Source organism: Globicephala melas, chromosome 7, assembly GCF_963455315.2.
Source record: "Globicephala melas chromosome 7, mGloMel1.2, whole genome shotgun sequence".
NCBI lineage: Eukaryota > Metazoa > Chordata > Mammalia > Artiodactyla > Delphinidae > Globicephala > Globicephala melas.
The window spans coordinates 88,555,749-88,577,374 of NC_083320.1; the positions used below are offsets into that span (position 1 = coordinate 88,555,749).

At 36.5% G+C, this 21,626-nt stretch overlaps 1 protein-coding gene across 1 annotated transcript in view; it reads left to right on the top strand.

The window, feature by feature from the left end:
- LRP1B (LDL receptor related protein 1B) overlaps positions 1 to 21,626 on the top strand; it is a 1,792,829-nt gene that overhangs the window by 1,253,222 nt on the left and 517,981 nt on the right. The window contains exon 33 of the mRNA XM_030883038.2: positions 11,055 to 11,195. Coding sequence (XP_030738898.2) covers positions 11,055 to 11,195 — 141 coding nt within the window. The remainder of the gene's footprint in view (positions 1 to 11,054; positions 11,196 to 21,626) is intronic.

Here is a 21,626-nt window from a genome sequence, read left to right on the forward strand (position 1 = left end):
TACATCTGATGACTGCATTGGGGACCATTTACTGTCAGAAGCTGTCTTAGTTCAGGCTGATATAACAAAAATACCATAGGCTGTGTGGCTTAAATAGCAAACATTTATTTCTCACTGTTCTGGAGGCTGGGAAGTCCAAGATCAAGGAGGCAGCAGATTCAGTGTCTGATGAGAATATGCTTCCTGGTTGACAGACAGCTAGTTGGTCTTACTGTCTCACAGCAGAAGGGATAAAGAGCTCTCAGGGGTGTGCCTTCTGTAAGGGCACTAATTCCATTCATGAGGGTTCCACCCTTACAACCTAATCATCCCCCATAGGCACCACACCTTGGGAGTAAGATTTCAACATATGAATTTAGCAGGGGACACAAAAATTCATAACAGAAATCTATTGGGAAAGAAGCATACATGGGAAAAATAAAATGGATTTTATTTTGGTCATGTAAAGTTTGTAGTGACTTCATTATAGTCAGGGAGAAATTCCTATGATGTAGTAGGATACATGGACTGAAGATTAAGAGGATAGTTAGGCATATGAGAGAGATTTTGGAGCTATTAGGGTGAAACTTAGTTATTGAAGTCACAAGTGAGAATTCTCCCCTACCCAAATTCCTAGGCAGTAGATACAATCTCAACTCTTTGGGCTATTTCTTTTGATGTTTGTTGCTGTATTTATGAATTTTTTTTAAAAGTTATAGATTTTGTTTATTGACAGGTGTTTTAACACATCACATCTCATTTATGATGAGGCAATCACATGTGCTTATGTTCAAAGCCTAGCAAAGGCCTTGGAACTTAGTAGGTCACAGTAAGTTTATTTCCTTTCTTTATTTCTCTCCTCTGTCTGTCTGTCTCTTTCTCTTTTGAGTAAAGAGTTTGGAGACTGTATGGTAGAATCAATTTATATTTATGATATTTATATGAATTCTTTTTTATAGCTCATAAATTTCTTCTATATCCCTATTAGTAAATGTATTTGTTTGCTAGGGCTGCCATAACAAAGTCCCACAGACTGGGTGCCTTAACAGAAATTTTTCTCACTGTTCTGGAGTCTTGAAGTCTGAAATCAAGGTGTGGACATGGTTGATTTCTTCTGAGGCCTCTCTCCGTGGCCTGTAGATGGCTATCTTCTCCTTCCTGGGTCGTCCATCTGTGTGTGTCTGTGTCCTAATTTTCTTTCTAGAAGGACATCAGTCATATTGGATTAGGACCCACACTAATAACCTAATTTTAACTTAATTACCTCTATGAAGACCTTATGTTCAAATACAGCCCCAGTCTGAGATACTGACAGAACTTTAACACATGAATTTTGGAGTGCACTGTTCAGCCTGTAATAGTGAAATAGAGAAATTCATAATTACTTACATACAACTTAAGCAAGCAATTTTTGAAATCTGGTAATTTCTGAAGATTCTAGTATATTTGTATGAATAACAGTGTGAGAAAAAAGTGAGAGAAACAAATGTGATTCTAAATAATAATTAATTACACAGTCAAAACTGAAGTTCTTTATGTTAGAGGAACCTTCAAAAAGGATATTTAAAAAGAGAAATTTTTAAAAGATAATATCAAGAGGAAATTGGAGAGATGGTTTTATTTAAATGTTTTCTAAGTGTTGAATTATTATGGGAGATATTTTTAGGGATATTATTTCCCCAGTCATTTCACAGTATTTAGGTAATTTCTACATCATGCTCAGTTCAAAAGAATGCAAAGCACTGTGAAGCATACGAAGAAGTACAAGACAGCATCCTTGTTTTCAGGAGTTTTCATCTCTAGATAAGGAGTCAAAATTAGTACAAGTGAAAAGAAAAGAAAAAGCAACAATTTAATATGAAGCCATATGATTCTGTCTGTAGAGGCTTTAGAATCAATGAGAAGGAAGAGTCAACGTGGGATGTGCTAGTTTGAAGTATTTCACTGAGGGTGGGGTTAGACTTGTGCAATGAAGGGTGAGTAGAATGGAGTTATATGCAGACAAAGGTAGGGAAACTAAAAAATGAAACTGTGCCTGTTTTCTTTATAGGACTAATGGCACTCTTCGGTTATTTCTTATCTTACTTTTTTTTAATTGTGGTAAGAACACTTGCCAAGAGATCTATCCTCTTAACAGATTTTTAAGTGCACTATACAGTGTCATTAGTGGTAGGCACAATGTTGTATAGCAGATCTCTAGAACTTATTCATTTTCTATAACTGAAACTTTATACCTGCTGGACAGCGACTCCCCCATTTTGCCCCCTCCCTCAGGCCCTGGCAACCACTATTCTACTCTCTGCTACTATGAGTTTGACTATTTTAGATACTTCATGTGAGTGGAATCATACAATAGTTATCCTTCTACGACTGGCTAATCTTACATCATTTCCTCAAGGTTCATCCATGTTGTTGCATATGGCAAAATTCCCTTTTTGTAGAAGACTTTATTTTGTTAGAGCAGTTTTAGGTTCACAGCAAAATTGACACAAAAATACAGAGATTTCCTACATTCCCCTATCCCTACACATGTGTAGCCTTGCCTGTTATCAGCATCCCCCACCAGAATATTTTCCTCTTTTTTAAGGCTGAATGATATTCCATTGTATATATATATACCACATTTTATTGATCCATTCATCTTTTGATGGACATTTAGGTTGTTTCCATACCTTTGCTATTATGAATAATGCTGCAGTGAACATTGGAGTGTTAATATCTCTTCAAGATTTTGAATTCAATTATTTTGTATATATACCCAGAACTGGAATTGCTAGGTCATACTGTAGTCTATTTTTAATTTTTTGAGTAATCTCCATACCCTTTTCAAAAATGGCTGTGCCATTTTACATTCCTAGCAACAGTGTACAAGAGTTTCAATTTCTCCATATCCTTGCATCCTTGCCAGCATTGTTATGTTTTTTTTTTTTTATGATAGCCAGGTGTGAAGTGATATCTCATTGTGGTTTTGATTTGCATTTCTCTGATGATTAATGATGTTGAGCTTCTTTTTATATACCTATTTCATATACCTGTTGGCTGTTTGCATATCTTCTTTGGAGAAATGATTATTTAAGTCCTTTGCCCATTTTCAATCAAGTTATTTATTTATTTGCTGTTGATTTATAGGAATTTTAATGATGTCTTTTCTATTTGTTTATTTCTTGTCTGTCTCCCTCACTAGAGCATAGGCTCTATAAAGAAAACTTATTCTTTCAACAATACCACACTGTCTCAATTACTGTAGCTTTATAATAAGTCTCAAAGTTTGGTATTGTCAGTCTTCTAACTTTGTTCTCCATCATTTTTTTTTTTTTTTTTGAGAAAATATCTGCCAAATACCTAAGTCTGAATAGCCATACATTGTAAGACATTCTTTCAAGGATAAAATGATATTCTGTGAAAAAAGTAGCACATTCTTCCTGCAGTTCAAGCCATCTCATAAGTACATTTGTTCCACACAGTCATACTTCACTATGCACCAGAAGTGCTTTCTGAACACTCTTGATTTTGTCACTCAGAATATTAAAAAGGCCTGGACTGAAGAGTTAAGATTTAACAAAATTGATACTTTTTACTGGTCAATTAAGGACATTTTTAAGTAAAACTGGAATTTTTCTTCTTCTTTTTTTTTTTTCCTGTGACTGCATGGAGGTGAAGAATCCAATGATTCCAAGTACAGCTTTTGGACTTTGTAGACTGACATTTTATTTCTTTGCTTTTCTATCGTATTTTCTGTTTGTCTTTTTCTTCTTTATTATGGAAGATTTCCTCAACCACATTTTCTAGCCATTCTATTAAAAATATTTTTATTTAGAAATACTTTTTAATCTCTGAGTCCTGTTTTATTCTCTAAATATTACTTTTTAAAATGATCTTTAACTTTTCTAGAATGAGATATGTACTTGAATATATGATGATTTAAAAGATATTTTCTGAATTATTCATTTTGCATCTCTATGTTTTATCTTAGTGTTTACTTTCCACTCTGCTAATTTTCCTCATTGAACTTAATATCCTGGTTTCCCATGACATTTAAGAAAGGACTGGGTGATCTATCCTGGTTTCCTCTATCTTTATGAAAATAAAACTCTTTTCACTTGGTATCTTCCTTGCAGGGGGATCTCTTCCTGGGAGCTCTGCATAGCTTTGAACACATACTGCATTACATTTAGAGATTTAACACATGAAGCTTTCTGCTGAAGGCACAGATAGGTGCATGGCATGAAGATGTCTTGTAGGAGGGAGTTTGCAGGTTTTGCTTTAGAAGGTCAAGATTTGGGTTCCCCAAAGGTCAGAATGAAAAGAACCTTATTGCAGGGCACCAGCCTTAATATCCCCGATTTTTCACTATCTTAAAAAAGAGCTTTGCTTATGTCTTTATTTGAGACTTTCTATCAGCCATTAGCCATCTGTAAACTTAGGGCAAAGGGTGGGGGACATTGTGATGGTAGGTAGTATAACATATAAAAATATCTTGACTTAATCACCCTATTTTTAACCTTTGTTTGCACTTCACTCTGTTATTTCCAAGCTAAAAGCAAGGTCATCTAGAGTTCTGTGGAAAGAGATGTCTTCCATTCCTCCGTAGCCTTTTTAAAATCACATTCTAGGTTACAACTTTATCTGCCTTTTTCCTGTTTCCATACACTGACCATCTTGTACACTTTGTTTATATGCCTGTCATTCTCTTGTTTATTATGTGGATTCACTATGGGTTTATTCTGTTTTATGTTTTTGTATTTCTGTTGCAGTGGGTTAGTAGAAGAAACAGAAGTGGAAACACATGTGCTCAATCCACTATACTGTGCCATACACCTTTCAAAAGAGTCTCTTACAAAGTCTCTGCCCTTTTCACAGAGAACTTCTCTGTTCCTAAAAATAAATTTGTGAGTGTAAATAAAAACATAAATGAATTAGCTACTCAACTTCACCATCATAATCTAAGTTCCATATCTATATGTCAAGAGAAAGAAGACTAAACTCTATCCATCTATGGAAGGAGACAGTGTAGAAATGAGATTTATGCCATGGACTCTAAAATCAGTGCTTGGTTCGTAACCTGGAGCCACTATTCATTCTGTGATCCAGGAAAAACCACTTAACCTCTCTTTGCTTCAGTGTTCTTAACTGTAAGATGGTTTAATAATAGTAGTACGTACTTTATAGAATTGTGAAGATTAACTGAATTAATCTATAGTGTTTAGAACTGTGCATTGCACAAAAGTAGATTTAGAAAGGGATGGTTATTATTAATGTGTATCTTCTAGGTTGAAATTGATGTGGTCTCAGTTGTCATTAAGTTAGATGCTTGTTGAAAAGTCTAAATTGTTCAAAACCTTTAAAATTATGATTTTTATTTAAACTTATTTCATTATGTTAAATTTTTTAATGCACTCAGCATGGAGACTTTGAAAGAACACTAGTTTTACAGACAGGCCATATATGTATATTTGATTAAAATAATCTCTTTGAATCTCAGAATCTTCATCTATGAAATGAAAAATGATAGCAGCATCCTTATAGCTTTGCTATGACAGTTTGACATAGTATAATAATGTGAAATTTTACTAGAATTCTGGCTACTGGACTATTTTCTATCTGTGGCACATTTCAGAGTCTCTGCTACCAAATGAACACTCAATACAAGTTAATAGTGCACATTTATAAAATTTCGGAGAAAGAAGCATAAACTGTAAAAAATATGTTACTATAAATGTGAAGAATCCAGTAATGGAGAGTGCAAATGATTAAAAGCTTACACACTTGAAACAAAACTTAGAGAACAGTCCTTTTTATACTTGTTCAGATATCTTGTTGGATTTTGCTGTTCATTTAGAGATATAGCACAATACTACTATGATCATGGTTCAGATTGAAAATAATAAACTCTGTATTCCATATTAATTTGAAATATACTTTTATTTACATCGTGGTTTTTAAGAAAAAGAAAAGTTAAGTCAAGTATCTCTAATTGGAGAGAGAAGAGGAAAATTTAAACAATAGAATGTACTATGGGTTATATTTTTAAAAGTAAAAATGGAGAGGGCAGACAGCAGAAGCAAGAAGAACTACAATCCTGCAGCAGCCTATGGAACAAAAACCACATTCACAGAAAGATAGACAAGATGAAAAGGCAGAGGGCTATGTACCAGATGAAGGAACAAGACAAAACCCCAGAAGAACAACTAAATGAAGTGGAGATAGGTCACCTTCCAGAAAAAGAATTCAGAATAATGATAGTGAAGATGATCCAGGACCTCGGAAAAAGAATGGAGGCAAAATCGAGAAGATGCAAGAAACGTTTAACAAAGACCTAGAAGAATTAAAGAACAAACAAAGAGAGATGAATAATACAATAACTGAAATGAAAACTACACTAGAATGAATCAATAGCAGAATAACTGAGGCAGAAGAATGGATAAGTGACCTGGAAGACAGAATGATGGAATTCACTGCTGCAAAACACAATAAAGAAAAACGAATGAAAAGAAATGAAGACAGCCTAAGAGGATGTCATTCAGATTCGATGGAGAAATCAAGAGCTTTACAGAGAAGCAAAAGCTAAGAGAATTCAGCACCACCAAACCAGCTCTACAACAAATGCTAAAGGAACTTCCCTAAGTGGGAAACACAAGAGAAGAAAAGGACCTACAAAAACAAACACAAAACAATTAAGAAAATGGTCATAGGAACATACACATGGATAATTACCTTTAAAGTGAATGGATTAAATGCTCCAACCAAAAGACACAGGCTTGCTGAATGGATACAAAAACAAGACCCATCTATATGCTGTCTACAAGAGACCCACTTCAGCCCTAGGGACACATACACACTGAAAGTGAGGGGATGGAAAAAGATAGTTCATGCAAATGGAAATGAAAAGAAAGCTGGAGTAGCAATACTCATATCAGATAAAATAGACTTTAAAATAAAGAATGTTACAAGAGATAAGGAAGGACACTACATAATGATCAAGGGATCAATACAAGAAGAAGATATAAAAATGATAAATATATATGCACCCAACATAGGAGCACCTCAATACATAAGGCAAGTACTAACAGCTATAAAAGAGAAAATCGACAGTAACACAGTAATAGTGAGGGACTTTAACAGCTCACTTACACCAATGGACAGATCATCCAAAATGAAAATAACAAAGGAAACAGAAGCTTTAAATGACACAACAGACCAGATAGATTTAATTCATATTTATAGGACATTCCATCCAAAAACAGCAGATTATACTTTCTTCTCAAGTGCACACGCAACATTCTCCGGGATAGATCACATCTTGGGTCACAAATCAAGCCTCAGAAAATTTAAGAAAATTGAAATCATATCAAGCATCTTTTCTGACCACAATGCTATGAGACTAGAAATAAATTACAGGGAAAAAAAGGTAAAAAACACAAACACATGGAGGCTAAACAATACGTTACTAAATAACCAAGAGATCACTGAAGAAATCAAAGAGGAAATCAAAAAATACATAGAGACAAATAACAATGGAAACACAATGATCCAAAACCTATGGGATGCAGCAAAAGCAGTTCCAAGAGGGAAGTTTATAGCTCTACAAGCCTGCCTCAAGAAACAAGAAAAATCTCAAATAATCTAATCTTACACCTAAAGGAACTAGAGAAAGAAGAACAAACAAAATCCAAGGTTAGCAGAAGGAAAGAAATCCTAGAGATCGGAGCAGAAATAAATGAAATAGGAACAAAGAAAACAATAGCAAGATCAATAAAACTAAAAGCTGGTTCTTTGAGAAGATAAACAAAATTGATAAACCATTAACCAGACTCATCAAGAAAAGAGGGAGAGGATTCAAATCAATACAATTAGAAATGAAAAAGGAGAACTTACAGTGGACACCGCAGAAATACAAAGCATCCTAAGAGACTACTACAAGCAACTCTATGCCAATAAAATGGACAACCTGGAAGAAATGGACAAATTCTTCAAAAGGTATAACCTTCCAAGACTTAACCAGAAAGAAATAGAAAATATGGACAGACCAATCACAAGTAATGAAATTGAAACTGTGTTTAAAAATCTTCCAGCAAGGGCTTCCTTGGTGGTGCAGTGGTTGAGAGTCCCCTGCCGATGCAGGGGACACAGGTTCATGCCCCGGTCCGGGAAGATCCCACATGCCATGGAGCGGCTAGGCCTGTGAGCCATGGTTGCTGAGCCTGTGCATCCGGAGCCTGTGCTCCGCAACGGGAGAGGCCAAAACAGTGAGAGGCCCGCATACCGAAAAAAAAAAAAAAAAAAAAATCTTCCAACAAACAAAAGTCCAGGACCAGATGGCTTCACAGGTGAATTCTATCAAACATTTAGAAAAGAGCTAACACCCATCCTTCTCAAACTCTTCCAAAAAATTGCAGAGGAAGGAACACTCCCAAACTCATTCTATGAGGCCACCATCAACCTGATACCAAAAGCAGACAAAGATACTACAAAAAAAGAAAATTACAGACCAATATCATTGATGAATATAGATGCAAAATGCTCAACAAAATACTAGCAAACAGAATTCAACAACACATTAAAAGCATCAGACACCATGATCGAGTGGGATTTATCCCAGGGATGCACGGATTCCTCAATATATGCAAATCAATCAATGTGATACACCATATTAACAAATTGAAGAATAAAAACCATATGATCATCTCAATAAATGCAGAAAAAGCTTTTGACAAAATTCAACACCCATTTATGATAAAAACTCTGCAGAAAGTGGGCATAGAGGGAACCTACCTCAACATAATAAAGGCCATATACGACAAACCCACAGCAAACATCATTCTCAATGGTGAAAAACTGAAAGCATTTCCTCTAAGATCAGGAACAAGACAAGGATGTCCACTCTCACCACTATTATTCAACATAGTTTTGGAAGTCCTGGCCACGGCAATCAGAGAAGAAAAAGAAATAAAAGGCATCCAAATTGGAAAAGAAGTAAAACTGTCACTGTTTGCAGATGACATGATACTATACATAGAGCATCCTAAAAATGCTACCAGAAAACTACTAGAGCTAATCAATGAATTTGGTAAGGTTGCATGATACAAAATTAATGCACAGAAATCTCTTGCATTCCTATACATTAATGATGAAAAATTTGAAAGAGAAATTAAGGAAACACTCCCATTTACCACTGCAATGAAAAGAATAAAATATGTAGGAATAGACCTACCTAGGGAGACAAAAGAACTGTATGCAGAAAACTATAAGACACTGATGAAAGAAATTAAAGATGATACCAACAGATGGAGAGATATACCATGTTCTTGGATTGGAGGAGTCAATTTTGTGAAAATGACTATACTACCCAAAGAAATCTACAGATTCAATGCAATCTCTATCAAATTACCAGTGGCATTTTTTTACAGAACTAGAACAAAAAATCTTAAAATTTGTATGGAGACAGAAAAGACCCTGAATAGCCAAAGCAGTCTTGAGGGAAAAAAATGGAGCTGGAGGAATCTGACTTCAGACTATACTACAAAGCAAAGTAATCAAGACAATATAGTACTGGCAAAAAAACAGAAACATAGATCAATGGAACAAGATAGAAAGCTCAGAGATAAACCCATGCACCTATGGTCAACTACTGTATGACAAAGGAGGCAAGGATATACAATGGAGAAAAGACAGTGTCTTCAATTAGTGGTGCTGGGAAAACTGGACAGCTACATTTCAAAGAATGAAATTAGAACACTCCCTAACACCATACACAAAAATAAACTCAAAATGGATTAGAGACCTAAATATAAGACTGGACACTATAAAACTCTTAGAGGAAAACATAGGAAGAACACTCTGACATAAATCGCAGCAAGATCTCTTTTGATTCACCTCCTAGAGCAATGGAAATAAAACCAAAAATAAACAAATGGGACCTAATGAAACTTAAAAGCTTTCGCACAGCAAAGGAAACCATAAACAAAACGAAAAGACAACCCTCAGAATGGGAGAAAATATTTGCAAATGAATCAACGGACAAAGGATTAATCTCCAAAATATATAAACAGCTCATGCAGCTCAATATTAAATAAACAAACAACCGAATCCAAATATGGGAAGAAGCCCTAAATAGATATTTCTTCAAAGAAGACATACAGATGGCCAAGAAACACATGTAAAGCTGCTCCAAATCACTAATTATTAGAGAAATGCAAATCAAACTACAATGAGGTATTACCTCACTCCAGTTAGAATGGGCATCATCAGAAAATCTGCAAAGAACAAATGCTGGAGAGGGTGTGGAGAAAAGGGAACCCTCTTGGCACTGTTGGTGAGAATGTAAATTGATGCAGCCACTATGGAGAACAGTATGGAGGTTCCTTAAAAAACTAAAAATAGAATTACCATATGTACAGCAATCCCACTACTGGGCATATACCCAGAGAAAACCATAATTCAAAAAGACACATGCACCCCAATGTTCATTGCCGCACTGTTTACAATAGCCAGGTCATGGAAGCAACCTAAATGCCCATCAACAGATGAATGGATAAAGAAGATGTGGTACATATATATAATGGAATATTACTCAGCCATAAAAAGGAATGAAATTGGGTCATTTGTTGAGATGTGGATGGATGTAGAGACTGTCATACAGAGTGAAGTAAGTCAGAAAAAGGAAAACAAATATCGCATATTAATTCATGTATGTGGAACCTAGACAAATGGTACAGATGAACCGGTTTGCAGGACAGAAGTTGAGACAGATGTAGAGAACAAACTTATGGACATCGAGGGGAAAGCCACGGTGGGGGGTGGGGGTGGTGTGATGAATTGGGTGATTGAGATTGACCTTATACACTGATGTGTATAAAATTGATGACTAGTAAGAACCTGCTGTATAAAAAATTAAATTAAAAATATTTTTAAAAAAACATTAAAAAAAGAAGTAAAAATGATTTTGCTGTTTCTCATAGAAACAGGGTTTGGGAATTTAACAAAAGAAATCAGAAAGCACTAGAGTTTAATAGTTCTTTATTATTATTTAATAAGATGATTATCTTTTTCATAAAAATAACTTTTCATTTTTATAGATAAGAAACTGTGGTGGGCAGACCAAAACTTAGCTCAGCTGGGAACCTGCAGCAAAAGAGATGGAAGAAACCCCACTGTTCTAAGAAATAAGACTTCTGGGGTCGTTCATATGAAAGTGTATGATAAAGAAGCACAGCAAGGTAAGTCACACAGTAATGCATTTGTGCCGCCTTTTGAATATATAATGTTCTCTTTTTTCATATTATTTTCTCAAGTCAAAAATTGAAGTTCCCTATTTTTCTTCTAGTAAAAAAAAGGGGGTGGCAAATGCTGCTTAATACTGTAGAAGGAATGCCTTTAGCATAAGGTATATAATGAGCTTTCAAAACATTAGCAAAGCTGCCCAAGGAATCTTAATTTTTCAGGTCTTCAAAGAGGTCTTATTTTGTTCTTGATTTAAAAATATAAGAATAAGGAAAAAATCTCAGTAAAATATATTCAATGTATAATTATGCCAGAAACAGAATGAACTAGGGGACTTCAAATGGACTATGTTGATGCAAGAATTTCATAACCAAAAGCACTTCATTGTTTGGCTCTAAGCATTTTGCGTTTTTGTTTTTGCTTGTCCAAATGGTGTGCAGTGAAATGGAGTGAGAGAACTAACAGATGGTTTACGTACGTGGACTTGTCACATTGCCCAAATGGCAATTAGATTAGAGATGCCAGCCAGTACAGCCCTACACCTGCTAGTCTTTTCTTCGTTTTTGGTTCCTGATCCATGACATTAGCAGAACTCCCTTCCTAGAAAAAATATTCTTCTATATTCTACTATCTTATTTAAATCTCTGCCGTGAAATCCTTTTCTTCATATATTTTTCTGCTTAGGAAAAAAATATCAAGAAAACTTAAAAGGATTTTTATCTAAAGGATTTGGGCATGTAGATCAAAGCAGATAAGAGTAGAGATAATAGTGAACCAAAGAGATCACTAATTCTGAAGACAGGTGACAGCAATCAAGCAGGCAGAATTTATTGGAGATACCAATTGAGAGCCATTCCTGCACAGCCGGAGACAAAGTGAAGACCAGATTCATGGTTACCTTTTCTGAAAAAAGCATGGGTCAAATTTCAGTCTGGAATCCTTTCTTGCCAGGAGCAGCAGGAAATATTTCTTTTTCAGGAAAAGAAAATATTTTTAAGAGAAAAGAATTGCGTTGTAAAACCATCTGAACTGATTACTGGGATCCATTCATGGTTGAGAAGACATTGACACCCAAACTCTTAGGCACAAAATCTGTACTTACTCTCTGATATATATATATAGATAGATATATATATATATTTGGTCATTGTCTATAATAATGAACAGGAGAGTTTTCACTAGGAATTACTTAATAGAAAATTTTCTATATCAAAATAAATAATTTTACTGGCATTCAAGTCATGGAAAATAGATTATTTAACTGGGAATAAAATACTGGCACTCAATAAATAAAATATGGCACTTTTGTGGATTTCAATACAATCTGTTTGTTAAGTATAAAAACTTACAGTACTATAATAAACTTTAGTTCATAGTCTATACTGAATGAGATTATATCTGAAAATACACATTATAAAACAAAAGTTAGAGAGAGATTATATTTCCAAACATTTTTTTAAATCTATATTTATTCCTTCAAAATGTGAACAAACACATACTTTGAAATTGTAAATTAATATAATACATTGAATTTTTGTAGGTACAGTTCCAATAGTTTCTTGGAAGAAAAATTCATTGTATTATGCTTGTCTCACATTGTTCATTTTAACAAGATTCCCCTCATCTTTTTTTTTTTTTTTCGTAGCATAGGGCACTATCCATGATTCTTTCTTTTTTTTTTTTTTTAACATCTTTATTGGGGTATAATTGCTTTACAATGGTGTGTTAGTTTCTGCTTTATAACAAAGTGAATTTGTTATACATATACATATGTTCCCATATCTCTTCCCTCTTGCGTCTCCCTCCCTCCCACCCTCCCTATCCCACCCCTCCAGGCGGTCACAAAGCACCGAGCTGAGCTGATCTCCCTGTGCTACGCGGCTGCTTCCCACTAGCTATCTACCTTACGTTTGGTAGTGTATACATGTCCATGCCTCTCTCTCGCTTTGTCAAAGCTCACCCTTCCCCCTCCCCATATCCTCAAGTCCGTCCTCTAGTAGGTCTTTGTCTTTATTCCTGTCTTACCCCTAGGTTCTTCATGACATTTTTTTTCTCTTAAATTCTACATATATGTGTTAGCATACGGTATTTGTCTTTCTCTTTCTGACTTACTTCACTCTGTATGACAGACTCTAGATCTATCCACCTCATTACAAATAGCTCAATTTCATTTCTTTTTATGGCTGAGTAATATTCCATTGTATATATGTGCCACATCTTCTTTATCCATTCATCCAATGATGGGCACTTAGGTTGTTTCCATCTCTGGGCTATTGTAAATAGAGCTGCAATGAACATTTTGGGACATGACTCTTTTTGAATTATGGTTTTCTCAGGGTATATGCCCAGTAGTGGGATTGCTGGGTCATATGGTAGTTCAATTTGTAATTTTTTAAGGAACCTCCATACTGTTCTCCATAGTGGCTGTACCAATTCACATTCCCACCAGCAGTGCAAGAGTGTTCCCATTTCTCCACACCCTCTCCAGCATTTATTGTTTCTAGATTTTTTGATGATGGCCATTCTGACTGGTGTGAGATGATATCTCATTGTAGTTTTGATTTACATTTCTCTAATAATTAATGACATTGAGCATTCTTTCATGTGTTTGTTGACAGTCTGTATATTTCCTTTGGAGAAATGTCTGTTTAGGTCTTCTGCCCATTTTTGGATTGAGTTGTTTGCTTTTTTGTTATTGAGCTGCATGAGCTGCTTTTAAATTTTGGAGATTAATCCTTTGTCAGTTGCTTCATTTGCAAATATTTTCTCCCATTCTGAGGGCTGTCTTTTGGTCTTGTTTATGGTTTCCTTTGCTATGCAAAAGCTTTGAAGTTCCATAAGATCCCATTTATTTTTGTTTTTATTTCCATTTCTCTAGGAGGTGGGTCAAAAGATCTTGCTGTGATTTATGTCACAGAGTGTTCTGCCTATGTTTTCCTCTAAGAGTTTGGTAGTTTCTGGCCTTACATTTACGTCTTTAATCCATTTTGAGCTTATTTTTGTGTATGGTGTTAGGGAGTGATCTAACCTCATACTTTTACGTGTACCTGTCCAGTTTTCCCAGCACCACTTATTGAAGAGGCTGTCCTTTCTCCACTGTACATCCCTGCCTCCTTTATCAAAGATAAGGTGACCATATGTGCGTGGGTTTATCTCTGGGCTTTCTATCCTGTTCCATTAATCTATATTTCTGTTTTTGTGCCAATACCATACTGTCTTGACTACTGTAGCTTTGTAGTATAGTCTGAAGTCCGGGAGCCTGATTCCTCCAGCTCCATTTTTCGTTCTCAAGATTGCTTTGGCTATTCGGGGTCTTTTGTGTTTCCATATAGATTGTGAATTTTTTTGTTCTAGGTATGTAAAAAATGCCAGTGGTAGTTTGATAGGGATTGCATTCAATCTGTAGATTGCTTTGGGTAGTAGAGTCATTTTCACAGTGTTGATTCTTCCAATCCAAGAACATGGTATATCTCTCCATCTATTTGTATCATCTTTAATTTCTTTCATCAGTGTCTTATAATTTTCTGCATACAGGTTTTTTTGTCTTTTTAGGTAGGTTTATACCTAGATATTTTATTCTTTTTGTTGCAGTGATAAATGGGAGTGTTTTCTTGATTTCACTTTCAGATTTTTCATCATTAATGTATAGGAATGCAAGAGATTTCTGTGCATTAATTTTGTATCATGCAACCTTACCAAATTCATTGATTAGCTCTAGTAGTTTTCTGGTAGCATCTTTAGGATTCTCTAGGTATAGTATCATGTCATCTGCAAACAGTGACAGCTTTACTTCTTCTTTTCCGATTTGGATTCCTTTTATTTCCTTTTCTTCTCTGATTGCTGTGGTGAAACCTTCCAAAACTATGTTGAATAAGAGTGGTGAGAGTGGGCAACCTTGTCTTGTTCCTGATGTTAGTGGAAATGCTTTCAGTTTTTCACCATTGAGGATGATGTTGGCTGTGGGTTTGTCATATATGGCCTTTATTATGTTGAGGAAAGTTCCCTACTTTCTGCAGGGTTTTTATCATAAATGGGTGTTGAATTTTGTCAAAAGCTTTCTCTGCATCTATTGAGATGATCATATGGTTTTTCTCCTTCAATTTGTTAATATGGTTTATCACATTGATTGATTTGCGTATATTGAAGAACCCTTGCATTCCTGGATAAACCCCACTTGATCACGGTGTATGATCCTTTTAATGTGCTGTTGGATTCTGTTTGCTAGTATTTTGTTGAGGATTTTGGCATCTATGTTCATCAGTGATATTGGCCTGTAGTTTTCTTTGTGACATCCTTGTCTGGTTTTGGTATCAAGGTGATGGTGGCCTCGTAGAATGAATTTGAGAGTGTTCCTCCCTCTCCTGTATTTTGGAATAGTTTTAGAAGGATAGATGTTAGCTCTTCTCTAAATGTTTGATAGAATTCGCCTGTGAAGCCATCTGGTACTGGGCTTTTGTTTGTTGGAAGATTTTTAATCACAGTTTCAATTTCAGTGCTTGTGATTGGTCTGTTTATATTTTCTATTTCTTTCTGATTCACTCTTTGCAGGTTGTGCATTTCTAAGAATTTGTCCATTTCTTCCAGGTTGTCCATTTTATTGGCATAGTGTTGCTTGTAGTAATCTCTCATGATCTTTTGTATTTCTGCAGTGTCAGTTGTTACTTCTCCTTTTTCATTTCTAATTCTATTGATTTGAGTCTTCTCCCTTTTTTTCTTGATGAGTCTGGCTAATGGTTAATCTATTTTGTTTATCTTCTCAAAGAACCAGCTTTTAGTTTTATTGATTTTTGCTATCATTTCCTTCATTTCTTTTTCATTTATTTCTGATCTGATTTTTAGGATTTCTTTCCTTCTGCTAACTTTGGGTTTTTTTGTTCTTCTTTCTCTAATTGCTTTAGGTGCAAGTTTAGGTTGTTTATTCGAGATGTTTCCTGTTTCTTAAGGTGGGCTTGTATTGCTATAAACTTCCCTCTTAGAACTGTTTTTGCTGCATCCCATAGGTTTTGGATCATCGTGTCTCCATTGTCATTTGTTTCTAGGTATTTTTTGATTTCCTCTTTGATTTCTTCAATGATCACTTCGTTATTAACTAGTATACTGTTTAGCCTCCATGTGTTTGTATTTTTTACAGATCTTTTCCTGTAATTGATATCTAGTCTCATAGTGTTTTGGTCGGAAAAGATACTTGATACAATTTCAATTTTCTTAAATTTACCAAGGCTTGATTTGTGACCCAAGATATGACCTATCCTGGAGAATGTTCCATGAGCACTTGAGAAAAATGTGTATTCTGTTGTTTTTGGATGAAGTGTCCTATAAACATCAATTAAGTCCATCTTGTTTAATGTATCATTTAAAGCTTGTGTTTCCTTATTTATTTTCGTTTTGGATGATCTGTCCATTGGTGAAAGTGGGGTGTTAAAGTCCCCTATTATGAATGTGTTACTGTCGATTTCCCATTTTATGGCTGTTAGTATTTGCCTTATGTATTGAGGTGCTCTTATGTTGGGTGCATAAATATTTACAATTGTTATATCTTCTTCTTGGATCAATCCCTTGATCATTATGTAGTGTCCTTCTTTGTCTCTTCTAATGGTCTTTATTTTAAAGTCTATTTTGTCTGATATGAGAATTGCTACTCCAGCTTTCTTTTGCTTTCCATTTGCATGGAATATCTTTTTCCATCCCCTTACTTTCAGTCTGTATGTGTCTCTAGGTCTGAAGTGGGTCTCTTGTAGACAGCATATATATGGGTCATGTTTTTGTATCCATTCAGCCAATCTGTGTCTTTTGGTGGGAGCATTTAGTCCATTTACATTTAAGGTAATTATTGATATGCATGTTCCTATTCCCATTTTCTAAATTGTTTTGGGTTCGTTATTGTAGGTCTTTTCCTTCTCTTGTGTTTCTTGCCTAGAGAAGAACCTTTAGCATTTGTTGTACAGCTGGTTTGGTGGTGCTGAACTCTCTCAGCTTTTGCTTTTCTTTAAAGGTTTTAATTTCTCCATCAAATCTGAATGAGATCCTTGCTGGGTAGAGTAATCTTGGCTGCAGGTTTTTCTCCTTCATCACTTTAAATATGCTCTGCCACTCCCTTCTGGCTTGCAGAGTTTCTGCTGAAAGATCAGCTTTTAACCTTATGGGGATTCCCTTTTGTGTTATTTGTTGTTTTTCCCTTGCTGCTTTTAATATGCTTGCTTTGTATTTAATTTTTGACAGTTTGATTAATATGTGTCTTGGCATATTTCTCCTTGGATGTATCCTGTATGGGACGCTCTGTGCTTCCTGGACTTGATTAACTATTTCCTTTCCCTTATTAGGGAAGTTTTCAACTATAATCTCTTCAAATATTTTCTCAGTCCCTTTCTTTTTCTCTTCTTTTTCTGAAACCCCTATAATTCGAATGTTGTTGTGTTTAATGTTGTCCCAGAGGTCTCTGAGACTGTCCTCAGTTCTTTGCATTCTTTTTTCTTTATTCTGCTCTGCAGTAGTTATTTCCACTATTTTATCTTCCAGGTCACTTATCCATTCTTCTGCCTCAGTTATTCTGCTATTGATCCCATCTAGAGTATTTTTCATTTCATTTATTGTGTTGTTCATCGTTGTTTCATCTTTAGTTCTTCTAGGTCCTTGTTAAATGTTTCTTGCATTTTGTCTATTCTATTTCCAAGATTTTGGATCATCTTTACTATCATTATTCTGAATTCTTTTTCAGGTAGACTGCCTATTTCCTCTTCATTTGTTAGGTCTGGTGGGTTTTTATCTTGCTCCATCATCTGTGGTGTTTTTTTCTGTCTTCTCATTTTGCTTATCTTACTGTGTTTGGGGTCTCCTTTTTGCAGGCTGCAGGTTTGTAGTTCCCATTGTTTTTGGTGTCTGTCCCCAGTGGCTAAGGTTGGTTCAGTGGGCTGTGTAGGCTTCCTGGTGGAGGGGACTAGTGCCTGTGTTCTGGTGGATGAGGCTGGATCTTGTCTCTCTGGTGGGCAGGTCCATGTCTGGTGGTGTGTTTTGGGGTTTCTGTGGACTTACTTTGATTTTAGGCAGCCTCTCTGCTAATGGGTGGGGTTGTGTTCCTGTTTTGCTAGTTGTTTGGCATAGGGTGTCCAGCACTGTAATTTGCTGGTCGTTGAGTGAAGCTGGGTGCTGGCGTTGAGATGGAGATCTCTGGGAGATTTTCGCCGTTTGATGTTATGTGGAGGTGGGACGTCTCTTGTGGACCAGTGTCTTGAAGTTGGCTCTCCCGCCTCAGAGGCATAGCCCTGACTCCTGGCTGCAGCACCAAGAGCCTTTCATCCACACGGCTCAGAATAAAAGGGAGAAAAAGTAGAGAGAAAGAATTAGTAGAAATAGGAAGAAAGAAGGAAAGAAAGAAAGGAGGGAAGGAAGGAAGGAAGAAAGAAGGAAAGGAGGGAGGGAGGGATGGTGGAAGGAAGGAAGGAGGATAGGAAGGAAAAAAGAAAGAAGATAAAGTAAAATAAAATAAATTAAAAAATAATAAAGTTATTAAATTAAAAATAATTATTAAAAAAATTTAAAAAAAAGGACGGATAGAACCTTAGGACAAATGGTGGAAGCAAAACTATACAGACAAAATCTCATACAGAAGCATACACATACACACTCACAAAAAGAGGAAAAGGGGAAAAAATCATAAATCTTGTGCTCGAAGTCCAGCTCCTCAATTTGGGATGATTCGTTGTCTATTCATGTATTCCACAGATGCAGGGTACATGAAGTTGATTGTGGAGCTTTAATCCGCTGCTTCTGAGGCTGCTGGGAGAGATTTCCCTTTCTCTTCTTTGTTCTCACAGCTCCCAGGGGCTCAGCTTTGGATTTGGCCCCGCCTGTGCATGTATGTCACCGGAGGGCGTTTGTTTTTCGCTCGGACAGGACGGGGTTAAAGGAGCCGCTGATTCGGGGGCTCTGGCTCACTCAGGCCGGGGGAGGGAGGGGCACGGAGTGCGGGGCGGGCCTGCGGCGGCAGAGGCCGGCGTGACGTTGCATCAGCCTGAGGCGCCGTGCGTTCTCCCAGGGAAGTTGTCCCTGGATCATGGGACCCTGGCAGTGGCGGGCTGCACAGACTCCCAGGAGGGGAGGTGTGGAGAGTGAACTGTGCTTGCACACAGGCTTCTTGGTGGCGGCAGCAGCAGCCTTAGCGTCTCATGCCTGTCTCTCGGGTCCGCACTTTTAGCCGCGGCTCACGCCCGTCTCTGGAGCTCCTTTAAGCAGTGCTCGTAATTCCCTCTCCTCGCGCACCAGGAAACAAAGAGGGAAGAAAAAGTCTCTTGGCTCTTCGGCAGCTCCAGACCTTTTCCCGGACTCCCTCCCGGCTAGCCGTGGTGCACTAACCCCTTCAGGCTGTGTTCATGCCGCCAACCCCAGTCCTCTTCCGGCGCTCCGACCAAAGCCCGAGCCTCAGCTCCCAGCCCCGCCCGTCCTGGTGAGTGAGCAGACAAGCCTCTCGGGCTGGTGAGTGCTGGTCTGCCCTGATCCTCTGTGCGGGAATCTATCCGCTTTGCCCTCCGCACCCATGTTGCTGTGCTCTCCTCTGAGGCTCCGAAGCTTCCCCCTCCGCCACCCGCAGCCTCCACCCGCGAAGGGGCTTCCTAGTGTATGGAAACCTTTCCTCCTTCACAGCTCCCTCCCACTGGTGCAGGTCCCGTCCCTATCCTTTTGTCTCTGTTTATTTTTTTCTTTTGCCCTACTGAGGTACGTGGGGGGTTTCTTGCCTTTTGGGAGATCTGAGGTCTTCTGCCAGCGTTCAGTAGGTGTTCTGTAAGAGTTGTTCCACGTGTAGATGTATTTCTGGTGTATCTGTGGGGAGGAAGGTGATCTCCGCGTCTTACTCTTCCGCCATCTTCCCCTCGTCCCCTCCCCCTCTCATCTTTTAAGGATTTGATTCTATAGGTAGAGTTGTAGCTTCTATGCACTGTGAAAGTATTACCTGACAGGGCCCTCTAGTACTTAGAAATTTATGGTATAATATGACTAAGCTTAAAATGCAGTGAAAATACTGTTTTTACTGGAAGAATATGCTGATAAAAGCATCTGTATTAAAGACAGTCCCATTAACAGAATCATAGCAGGTAGCTTAAAAGCTTCATTAGTATGAAATATGAGCAATTTAGGACTATTTAAGGTGTTAACATTACTACCACTTTGGATTTCAAAGTACAATTAGCTACTTCATTTATCATTTTTGACACAGATCACTGGAGAGCTGAGACTTCTCATTAGTCAAGTGGACTTTCTATTTCCACTAGAGAATTTAGGAATGAGGTTTGAACATCAATATCATTACAAAATATTAAGCCAAACCAGTATTTCTAACCTGCTAGATATTCACTACCTAAATTATTACTTTAAAAATCTCTCTATATTTTTCCTACATCAAATCTATATTTAATAGGCAAAGATACTTATTAAAATAATGATGTGTTTTATTTTTTTGCCTTTTCTTTCACCATCATTTTCCCTTAGAGACTAAACAAATGATACATGGATTGTGTTATTGTTGTACAACATTAACATAGTTAATTTTATTATTTATAAAAAATAATTATTACTATTATGTTTAAAAATGCACAGTCCCAGGATCTCCTTTTTCTTCTTTTTTTCCATGTATTTTGGATATTATCAAGGTTATATAATGCCTCATTTTCTCTTGTTTTTATAAATCAACTCCAATCCATTTTTCTTTACTTCTTCAATTCCCTTGTTTCCCCTACTCTCTGTTTGGTGTTTTTTCAAACTTTATAGACAAGTATCACTTGTCAATCTCTTCCCAACTTTCCAGTCTTTAGTGGTAGTTGAAGTAAATTTATATCCAAATGCATATCTCTATAGATTGGCATTGCATTAATGTACACTCACATGCTTTCTATAAAATGAAATACGTACATGGTCAGTATGGAATTACTGTAGGTCCATAAATACAATTGTCTCATTATTAAAATAATCATAGAGCTGAACATTCATCTTTGTATTATAAGTCAGCTTGGAAAAAAGGGAATAAATCAATGAATCTCCATTAGTTTATATATGAGATAAAGGTAATCATTTCAGAAGTTCAGGGCAACTCAAATCTTAGTATGTGGACCTACATAAGAGCAACTGCCAGGTATAAGAAATGAGCAGAGAATGTGGTAGATCTCCTGTTGAGAAATCTCCCCAGTTGAGACTATTTCACACTTCAAAAATGACAGAACTTGTGACAGGTTTGATTGAACAATTAAATCCCATCAGACTATCTTGAATTCAGGAGATTAGAAATAATGAGCTGCATTGGTATTTTGAATTTTCCATAGAGCACTATTGATATATAGCTTTCATAATGCTTTGTAATTCTCACTGGATTTATTGTACTTCATATCAGAGTTTGAACATCCAGTAAATGGCATTGCATGTCCTAGAATAATAAAAATGTT